General features: G+C 45.8%; 1 protein-coding gene across 1 annotated transcript; it reads left to right on the top strand.

The window, feature by feature from the left end:
* Positions 1-1763: 1763 nt before the first annotated feature.
* Positions 1764-6268, top strand: LOC136541432 (uncharacterized). The gene is made up of 10 exons (XM_066533295.1): positions 1764-1918; positions 2075-2179; positions 2533-2594; positions 2685-2768; positions 2858-2889; positions 2982-3063; positions 4179-4407; positions 5006-5233; positions 5364-5656; positions 5766-6268. Exons 1-10 carry the CDS (start codon positions 1892-1894, stop codon positions 6043-6045), a joined length of 1422 nt encoding a protein of 473 aa, XP_066389392.1. The 5' UTR covers positions 1764-1891; the 3' UTR covers positions 6046-6268.
* Positions 6269-10917: the final 4649 nt, after the last annotated feature.

The following is a 10917-nucleotide window of genomic DNA, read 5'->3' as shown; positions in this document are numbered from 1 at the left end:
TTTCTCCCGAGGTTCACATGCTTGCCAACACGCTACGTCCCCGTTGTGTCAACCGCTCACTTGATGGTTCGGTGGCTAATTGGCATCATCCGTCAAGTCCGCACGCTGGGCACCGCAAGAACCTACCCCGAAAGTGAGGGTAGCTCAATGACACGCTCAACTAGAGTTGCTCTTCGCGGCTCCCGCGGGGCGAGCACAATGCCCCTCACAAAGTTCTTCTCCGGAGCACCGCACAAGCTTCTTGCGGGCTTCGACGGAGACCACCATCCAGCTGTCTAAGAGGTGGCAACCTCCAAGAGTAACAAGCATCAACGGCTTGCAACTCGATCACCTGGTGCCACTCGATGCAACATCACGATGCAATTGCAAGTAAAGCAAGTGCAAAAATCAAAATTTAGATTAAACTGCAGCTTGCATTGCAAGTAAAGCAATGACATTTTACCGACCAAAATTCGACATATCCGATCCCAGCAAAGTAAACTATAATCTTGTGTTTACCCTAAAAAACTGAAATCTACATTATACTGTTTACCCTAAAAAATTGAATTCTACATTATACAATGACTAATCCCAAGAGGGCTCTGGCGGCTGCGTCGTCGGAGCCACGGCCGGCGGGGACGGCTCGTCGGCACGCGCAGAGTAGCGGCTGAAATCGGGGCGGACCGACGGCACGTACGCGGGCACGGGGGTCGGGTACACGTACGGCCGCAGAGGCGGCCCCACCGGGTAGAAGCTGGCGCTGAAGGCAGGTGGCGGCGCCTGGTACACCGCCGTCTTGTATCCCGGCACGTACGGGTACGCGTACGGCTCGCCGTAGTAGTAGCCATTGTAGCCGTACCTGTCGTAGTAGTACCTGTAGTCGTAACCGGAGCCGAGACCGAGAGAACCTGGGCCCGAGTCGCCGCCGTATCCGCGGTAGTACGGGTACGCCGGCTCGGAGTACGTGTAGTCGTCGTGGCTGTTGTAGCGGTCGTAGTAGGGATTCTCCATGACACGGCCCTGCCGGCCGCCTGTATTACCAGAGGCGGCGGCGGCTCCGTCGCCGTCGCCGATCTTGGCGGCGCGATCGAAAGCCGCGAGGTACTCCTTCTCGATTTCTGTGTCTTCCGGGGTGTAGTAGTCCGGGTACTCTTCCTCTTCGTCGTCCAACGACTGCGCGCCGCCACCGTCTTGCTGAGACGACGACTGCACTGCTTTATTGTCCGGCTCCGACGGCTGCGCGCTGGCCTCCTCCTCGTCGTCGTCGTTGCTCTCCTTCTCCTCCTCCTCCTCCTCGGCGGCGGCGGTCTCGCCGGCGTCATCCGGGTTCTTGGATGGCTTATTGTTCTGCTCTCCTGCAGCGGTGGCGGCGACGGCCTGCTCCGCCTCCGCATCGTCCACCGCCTCCTCCTGCTGTGAGAGCACGTAAATCCACTCCTCGCCGCCGGCGCCGGCCATTGTCGCTTCTAGTTCTAGTTCTCTTCTCCAAATCGATGATTCGCTGTTGCTGCAGATTGGATATGGATCTCGTTCTTGTTATTGTCACGGCGTCGTGAGATTGCCCCGGATATCTATTTATTGATCGGGACGGAAGGCGGCGGCTGGACTCCAAGTCCATCTCCAATGCGATCACCTCTGCTTGCTGAGTTGCTTCCATATCCATATCTGACGACGAGGACGTGTCCGTTTCCGTTCCGCCTCGTACTGGTGGTCAAATACGTCTGCAAAGGACGGAGGTGTAAACACAGAATACGTTACTAAAGCCCGGACACGTAGGTATTATAATCCCCTTCTGGGAATCCGCCATCCTTCATTTTTTTCAGTCAGACGCACGAAAAGACCTGTCGTCGGTCGGTCTCGGTTTGGTTCCTTCCTCTTCTTCCTCTTGTCCGGCCGGCACCGGCAGCTAGCCATGGCCTCGAACGGGAGCAGCAGCACGGTGAGTTCGGCAACTCCTCTCTTTTCCCCGGATCGGGCCAGGTAACGGCCGACGCTGGCGGGTTCCTTTGCGTTTCCGTATGATTTGAGCTGGGATCTCACCGGGAGCTGCTGGGAATTTCTCTTGCTCCTCGCTCTTGCGTCGAGCGGACCGCAGGTGGTGGGCGAGATGCAGAGCAGCTTGGACCGGGTGCGGCGCCAGCTCTCCTCCACCTCCACCCGCCACCTCCTCCAGGGCCCTCTCTTGAAGCGATCCGACACGGTAAATCCACTCCCTTCATTTCCCCTTCTTTCTGGATTTCCAGTTTGGTACAGGTTCCCTATCTCGATGTCAATAGAAATTACTGCAGGAAACAGCTAGAAAGCCAACCTGTGCTGTTATTGCTGACGCTTGGATACCGTTGCGAGCCTCTAGTTAACATCTGTTGGTTGTTTACCTGCCAACTGTCATTTCCTCTTATTTGCAAATTCAGTTCCTTGCTAGTGTAGCCGTGTATAAACCATCTAGTCTATGTGCGACTTCTGAGGTGTTCTCCATTCTCATAGCATTGCTATTTTTGTTTGGATTCCACGCTTCCACTTATGATGTTTCTTCTTTTTACTCATATATATCAGCTAAGAAAGTGGAATGAGCGCTGGGTCATACTTGATCCTACAACTGGAAAAATAGAATACAAGTACGGTAACTGCAGAGTTGTTTTCCTTTTTGCCAAAGAGGCGGTACCTGAACGCCAAATGAATGACACCAAATTTTTTGGATGATGTAGGGTCCATAGGAGTGACAAAGATGTTAGGGGAGTAATCGTGTTTGATTCGACAAGCACAGTGACACTATCGCCTATAAACTTCCAGTATGGACCTAATTCTATTCTAGTCCGTCATGACTTTTGGATATACGCTGTGGAAACTTTGTAATGACCTGTGCAAACTCTTGGTGCAGTGGACTGGCAAAATACGATGGATGCTGTTTCTGTATCCTTATGGGGTATCTTTGTGTAATAATGTTTCCTCTCTTCTCCTTTTGTCTAGATTTGATTCGCTGCGTTCTTTGACTAGTGTTCTAGATATTGGAACTCCACAGAAAAAGGAATACTTTCTTTGTGCAGAAACTCCCAGCGCTGCAAGAGCATGGGTATCCACTTTACAGTAAGCTTTGATAATCTACGGTTCTTGATTATATTTATCTTTTTAACTTTTGTATTCCCTGAAACCGGTTTTATCCTGAACCATGAGTTTTGCATTACTGTTGGATTATCTCTTCCCTGCCACTGGACTGACTAAGATTAAATGAACATTAATTGAATATATGTTGAATCTGCTATTTGCACTTGTACAACTGGGTCTATAGTGGGTTGCTGTTTGATTTGTTCCTGTAAGTGTCAGTATTGGCAGAACTGAAAAGAGGAAAAAAATAGAAAACCATATTAGTGGACTACTCCCTTTGTCCTGGATACTAGATATTTAAGACAGATTAAGAGAAATTTCAAAAGACCCATGCATCCTTGACTTGAACTCTGCTATTTAGTTGATGCATATATGGTGGCTGTGGTTGGTGAATTTAGAGAAGGCCTTGCTCAACTACCGCACACATAATGGCAAATCACGCAATTTTTTACGGGTAGGTTTATTTAAATGGAAATTCATGCAATTTACTCATTAATGAAAACATTTGAATGCTTTGATCCATTGTATTCTAGGATGGAGGGAGTAGACTTTCATGTGTAAACACTAGAATTAGCAGATGTGAAACTCCTTGTTATTTTATTGTGTAATTTCTAACCAGAATCAGAAACGTTGAAAATTTTGCTCTATTTGGTGCTCTACTATGGTATTCTCATTAGCTGACCTGGATCACTGCTCACCACTTCCCCAATGATTAGAAAAGCTTCCTGTAAATAGTTAGTGCTACTGGCGCTCTTGTTCCAAAGTGAAACAAAGAAACAGTTGCTTGTAGCATCTTGCAAAGCAAAGGGTTTCATTTGGTTCCCTCATTGATAATGTTACTTGGTTGCCCATTTATCAGAAAAAGAACATGATGAAACATGTCATGCATAATGTGCTATTAAATTAATGCAGTATAACGTATAACTAGGTTATGGCTTTACAATAGCCTCAGTATATATAATATCCCTTCCCTTAAATTTCGTTTGGTTGATGTATGATATGTTCGATGTGCACATATCTATCATTTCCCATTTTGTGTACTGCTGTTATATCTGCAGACCTTGAAGCCTAGTAATATTTTCTTGCTTCATATGCAGTGCGACTCAGTTGGTACTACAGGCTCATAAGGAGGCCGTGGATTCATTGGGTGAGAATGGTCCTGCAAAATTGGGAACAGTTGCAACTGTTGTGGCTGTAGCCAATGCCACTGCAATTGAAGCAACAAAGGAGGTAGAGGCTGCAATGAAGATTTCCCTGCGGGCAACTTTGGGCTCAACTTCGAATAAACTTACGAAAGGCCAATTAGATGATCTCACAATAATGATGGTATGCTCTTCCATATACTACTTGCACATAAGAGTACCTGAATTACTATTCAGTAATTGAGCAGTGGATGCTAGAATTGCTGATGTAATGTACATAAGACTGTGCTCCAAAAACCAGCAAATGGTGTGTCCTATAGACTATAGTTGCTGAAACCATTTATGCACTGTGAGAAGCTATACTACTTTGTATAGATGATAACTTTTTTTTTTGCCAAATCAACAAAAATATTGCTAAATCAACAGGAATTTTGTCAGTTACCAGCCAATTTCCTGGCATACTAAATTTGCTGCAACCAACAGGAGATATATATTCCCTTTCAGCACCCTGTTGCTATAGCTGGATTATATGACAACAATACTTCATAAAAGTTCACTGACTGACTGAAAACTGATTTGTAATCCTGTGATGCAAAAGTTGATAATGAACTTAACATCTATAATAAAACATTTAAAGCTCATATGATGGATAACTTTATTGTAGTCTGTCTTTCAAAGCGATACTTCTAAAACTATAATATGCTATAATTTGATGATTGGATACTGAAATTGTTTTCTTGTTTCTATTTTTCTGGCAATGGCAATGCTTCTGTGACCAACAGGAGACCCTTCGAGTTAAAGACGACGAACTCCACCAATTGTTGCAGGATATTCGTGCACGTGATTCTACCATCAATGAAATTGCAGAAAAGTTACAGGAGACTGCAGAAGCAGCTGAAACTGCTGCATCTGCAGCACGTTCAATTGATGAAGAGAGAAGATTTTTTACGTCAGAACTTGAACGTCTGAAACAAGACCATGAGAAACAAGTTGAAGCATCTTTGCTTAGGGTAACAATCGCATACAGTACACATATCTTCTAATGCTTATTAGTTAAAGTGTTATAGACTAGATTCAGACCACCATGAGAATGCTTCATGTCAATGAAAATATTTGAACTTGTCTGTATTTTTGTTTCAGTTAAGGGAATCGGAGGAGAAAGCAAAGCTTCTTGTTGAAGAGAGAGATCGTTTGCTAACAGAGAGAGATTCTGCTCTTCAAGAAGCTCAGATGTGGCGCTCAAAACTAGGAAAAGCTAGAGGAAATGCTGTAATTCTGGAAGCAGCTGTTGTCAGAGCCGAAGAGAAAGCTAGGGTCTCAGCAGCTGATGCTGACATCCGCATAAAAGAATCCATGAGCCGATTTGAGTCTGCCATCAAAGAAAAGGAGGATCTCCTAGCCCTTGTGGATGCTCTACAATCTCAAATACAAAGGTTTGGTGTCTATAATTCTATTTGATTTACTTTTGTTTTCATCCAGTTGCAAGTTTCTCAAACTAGATTCTTTTAGAGATAGCTTAATGGGAGATTATATGTTTTCCAGGCAAGAGACTAGCACAATACAGGTTTGTGAAGAGAGCTCGGAGCTCTGCACTACTGCTTCGAAGCACATGGAAGACGATAATGTTGATAAAGCTTGCGTAAGTGATACAGATCCAATACCAGTTACGGAGAACATTGTTGAGTTGGATGACGAGGGAGTTGATATCCCTACAGTCGGGGACACTGAGTGGGATAATCCCCATTCTTCTGAAGTGTCTGATGTAAGGGAAGTAACCACAGAACCCGAAGAAAACAGCTTGGATATTCCTGTTGATACTTGATGGCCAACCTTTTTGTGAGAATTGCTTAGAAGGCTTAGCTGGGACTGTGTCCATTCTTGTTCACCGTGATGAGTTGTATTAGTAGATTCTCATTTTAGTTCATTATTGCATTCTTGTTCAAGTTTCAGCATGAGTTTGTGAACTTGAACCCCCTTTAAACATGTGCTCTGGCCCTGCTGAAATAAAATAGCACAACTGTGTTGAGCGTGTGTGTATACCTGAACTTTCATGTTTAGAAGATCATCTTTGGCAATTTTTTTGTCTCTCATTCAGGAAATTCTTGTTGTATCCTGCAAACTGAGCGTTTGAGCCAGTAAATTTGCACTAATTCTTTGTATTTATGAACAATATAAAGAAGTAAATTTGGCATTTCTTGCCTTTCATTTGAAATGATATTATATGTAGCTGCTGGAAAGATATAGCAACGCTGGCCGCAATAATGCAGTCACCAAGAAATGGTTTGTGCTAAACTATTACAAGGATGGAGAAGAAAAGTTCAATTACACGCAGGCAGTTTGAATCTCCATTGGAAGAACATGTCTTACCAACTTGCTGATGACTGTTGAATTGATCTCATTGCAGAAGAGGCAAAGGCATACTGAAAGTCCCAGTGTTCCACATTGTGTTTTTGAGTGTCAAAACTGAAAGCACCTTATACTATAATAACGCATTAGAAATTAGATCTCAAGACAACACAGCAGTCATGCACGCACGCGTGTATCTTTTGTATTTATTAAAGATATAAGAGGCATACACATGACCAGAAATCATCAAAATTTTGAAGCCATGGCTACTTGCTGACCAAACACTGCTTTGTTTACTTACCACGGTAAATTCAGGCAGTGACATACTTTTGAGTTATCATCAGCCGTGATGACATGAGCGAGTATTATTATATACCTATGAAGGATCCCTAATCTTTTCGCCGTCAAACTCGGTTAAAAAAATGATCTAATTAAGATAAGCAGGTCATGCAACCACGCATGAATATGATCGCAATTTACAGGTTCACACCGGAGCTACTAGGATGTTACATTTGTCTTCAGGTCAAAATCCCTACTTGGACATGCATGGACGGCTGTCGGCCGTAGGCCGTAGCCACTTATATATATTAGTATTACTGTTTCACCGATTCAGAACACACTGTCAAATATCTGTTCAGTAAGTAGCCTTGAAAATGATGTGTAAATACTCAGCCATGTATATTATATGCCCATCTTGAATTATTATATACTACCTCCGTCCACAAAATAATGCAATTCTCGTTTCTCGAGAGTAAAAAAGTTTGAATTTTAATTAAATTTATATAAAAAGCACAAACATTTATGCTACAAAATAAGTATCATTAGATTAGTTATAAAAAATATTTTTATGATAAATTTATTGAGAGACATAAATACTAATACTATTTATTATAAACTTAGTCAAACTTGTAACACCCTAAAATTTGCTTATTTGGAAATAGAGCTAAACTTATTTAATTCGGAATTTTTGTGCTCATGAAACATAGGGAAATAATAAATTTTCATTCAATTAAAATTCATCATAGGGTTAGCAACCTTGTTGATGCATTTATGTTGGTTCATATGTTTTGTTGTGATGCGTGGTTTTGATCTAAATTCAAAATGAATTCAAATTGCTTTTGAAATGATTTGAAAGTGCTTTGACATAAAAGAATAGAAAATAAAAAGAAGAAAAACCTCCCTCCTTCCCTTCTGTACCGAAGGCCTAGCCGGCCCAGTCCTCACTCCTCTCCTCTCTCCCATTCCGCAGGCCCACAACGCCCTTGCCTCGCGTGGCCCAACAGGCTGGCCCAACCAGGCCAAAGCCCAAGCGGACGCTCCCCTCTCCCCTCTCCCCTCTCTGTTTCGCTGCCACCCGAGACCCGCAGGTCAGGGTCATCCCCTACCTTGAGCCGTGCCCGAGCCGGACTCTGCCGCTGGGAGTCCGCCTTCGCGCCGTCTTCGCCGGTTGGAGTACGCCCCACGCCGAGGCCCCTATATAAGTCGAGCCCCTATGCCGCATCACCCCATCCCCAAACCCTAGCACCGCCGCCTCGAGTCGAGCCAGCAGACACGAAACCCTAACGCGCCGCCAATCCGCAACCTCGCCGTCGCCTTAGGACGATCTCTGAGCTTCACAAGTTGGTAAGGAGTACACCGGGACCTCCCTTGCTCTCTCCCTCCCTTCCTCTTGCGTAAACACGCTCGTCGGAGCAACACCGATGACCCGAGCCGCCAAATCAAGCTCGGCACCGCCTCCGCTTGTTCACGGCCTTTTCTGATCCCCGCTTCGAGTTCGCCGTACTCCTCTCTCCCTCCCCATGCTTTTATTTGGACCAATGATGCCCGGAGTCGCCCTATCGACGAACTCCGGTGAGGTCAGGCCGATTCCGGCCATGGTGCCGCCGCCTGAAGCCGCCACCAGTGTCTCTCTCTCACTCTCCCTCTCTCTGATCTAATCTGGGCCATCCAATCTTGATCCGATGGTCTAGATTCACCCAAACCCTTTCGCTGGTAATTTTTGCTAAAGAGACCCTCTGTTTCATCCAAATAGAACCCGTAGTCCCTAATCCCGATTTAAAATATGTTTTTATTTATTTTAATTTGAAATTAAGTTCGGTTTATTTACAAAACTGCCACTGACCTTGTTTTATGCACAAAATCTCCGTTTTAACTCCATTTTGACCAGTTCAAGTTGCGTTAGATTCGTAACGATATGATCTATGTGTTAGTGATGTTGTTTAGCATGTTTTGCGCTTTCAAATAAAATATTAATATGACCAATCTATATGCAATTAGTTTCCCATTAAACAATTTAGGTTTTCCACCTCGATCTTTTCTAAATAATAAAATAAGATTAGTTTTATTTTGGTTTTCCAAATCAAATATAATTTGACCTAATTCAATCCAGCTATTTTTCTGAACAATCTTATACATGATGTCGGTGCAGAAAGTGACCAACTAGTGAATATTTATAGTTTTGCTGTACGTTGTGATCGGAGGTGGCCTAGCACTCAATAACACAGGATTTATATTGGTTCAGGCAATGTGCCCTACGTCCAGTCGGGGTCGGTTGGTGACTTTATTCCTGAGCCCAGGTGCTCGAAGTTTGCTGTGGGGTTACAAACAAGAAGGAGAAAGATGGGGTGTGCAAGAGGCCCGGTTGGCTCCGGTTGGAAGGGCCGAGAGCGACGGGGACTCCGCAATGAGCTAAGTGTTCAAGCGGGTGCTTGAGGTCCGAACCTGGCGGTTCTGTGGTTGTGAGCTATTAGACTAATGAATCTATAGGAACTGAGCTTGAATCGATCTGTCTTTTTTGGAGGGAGTGCATCCCCTTTTATAGATGAAGGGGATGGCTTTACAGGTGAGAGAGAGAGGGCATGGATATTTTTAAGCCTTGTTGCCCATGCCAATGAGGATTAGATAATGGTAGGCGCCCACAACACTGTTGATGTCACTGTAGAATGTCAGGTGCACGTGGGAGGTTGCGCTATCTTCTTGAGGAAGGGTTGACGTCGGTACCTACAAAATACTGCTGGATGCCAAGAGGCTTGTGAGGAGTCTTACCACGTTTACCGGGTATGGTGAATCCCGACGCCTATAACACTATTGATGCCCAGAGGCATGTGAGGGGCTTTTTGCCATACGAGAACCATCTGGGGGGTTCGGTCAGAACCGTCTGGGGGGTGTTCTGTGTCATCAGGGGAAGTTTTCTGTTTTGTCAACGGGTGCGCGCGAGCACACCCGCGGGTGTAGCCCCCGAGCCCCCGGGGATTTGGGCAGAACCGTCTGGGGAGTATTGTTTCAGCAGCGTGTGTGTATGTTTTTAGTCCAAGATGGATTTTTGTCAACCAAGGCATCGTTTGTGCAGCCGAGGCCTTTTTTTCAACTTACTGATCCCGGTGTTGATGCGCGCCGTGGATTGGGCGAGGAAGTTTAGTCTGAGCGTGAGAGAGCTCACTGATCCTGGCATTGATGCGCGTTGTGGGATCGGGTGAGGGAGTTAGTTTGGTCGTGAGAGAGCTCGCTGATCCCAGCGTTGGTGCGCGCCGTGGTTTTAAAATGGTTAGTTCAGAGGACGGTCGAGCCCATGGGTCCTAGTGTCGTGGATCCTTGGCCTTGACATAGTCTGGGCAGCCGAGGTAGTTAGTTTAGTTAGTTTTCACATGAATTCGGAGTCACGGTACCTGGATTTTTGGAGCGCAGTCGGAAGTGAAGCCGTTACGCGAGTTTGGAGTCATGGTCCCTGGATTTTTTGGAGCGCAGTCGAAAGTGAAGCCGTTACGCGAGTTCAGAGTCACGGTCCCAAGCTGTAGCCAGATGTCATAGATCCTGTCGACACGAGTTTGGAGTCGCGGTCCCAAGCCATAGCCGGATGTCGTAGATCCTATTGACGCGAGTTCGGAGTCGTGGTCCCAAGGTTTTTTGGCGTTGAGCCCCCGAGCCTTGTCGGGCCTTCGTGGGGGTCGATGTGAGTTGTGTGCGTTACCCCATCCGATTCCTCACAACCGGAGGGGTCGAGTTTTGTCGCTTGTCCCGATCGCTCGGGCTCGAAGACTAGCTCGGTGAGTTCGCTAACAGGTGTGATCGAGCGAAATCCAGGTCCGTCGTTCATGACGGGGTCGGCATAACCCTCTTGTGACATTCCACTACTCCTTTACCTGCAACCCGGTAGATGCCTAGGTCATTTCAGAGACCGACCTGGGTGGCCTAATGACCTCCCCTCAAGGGAGATTCTATGGGCCTAGCGAGAGGTTCAGGATCGAACGAGAAGGTTGAGATGACTCGGTTTGCTGGACCAGGCGAAGGCCGCATGGTGCTCATCTACGATTTTCTCCCCTGGCTCTATTGTTTGCTCATGTCAAATGAG

The sequence above is a fragment of the Miscanthus floridulus genome, chromosome 3 (genome assembly GCF_019320115.1).
Source record: "Miscanthus floridulus cultivar M001 chromosome 3, ASM1932011v1, whole genome shotgun sequence".
NCBI lineage: Eukaryota > Viridiplantae > Streptophyta > Magnoliopsida > Poales > Poaceae > Miscanthus > Miscanthus floridulus.
The sequence above is the reverse complement of the archived record's forward strand: the minus strand, read 5'-3'. Positions and strand labels throughout refer to the sequence as shown.

Excerpts from the sequence above, each read along its gene's own strand:
- LOC136541432 (XM_066533295.1), top strand. The coding sequence starts at position 1,892 with ATGGCCTCGAACGGGAGCAGCAGCACG. Across the intron at positions 2,180-2,532 it reads TCTTGAAGCGATCCGACACG|CTAAGAAAGTGGAATGAGCG; the intron begins GTAAATCCACTC and ends CATATATATCAG. Across the intron at positions 4,408-5,005 it reads ATGATCTCACAATAATGATG|GAGACCCTTCGAGTTAAAGA; the intron begins GTATGCTCTTCC and ends TGTGACCAACAG.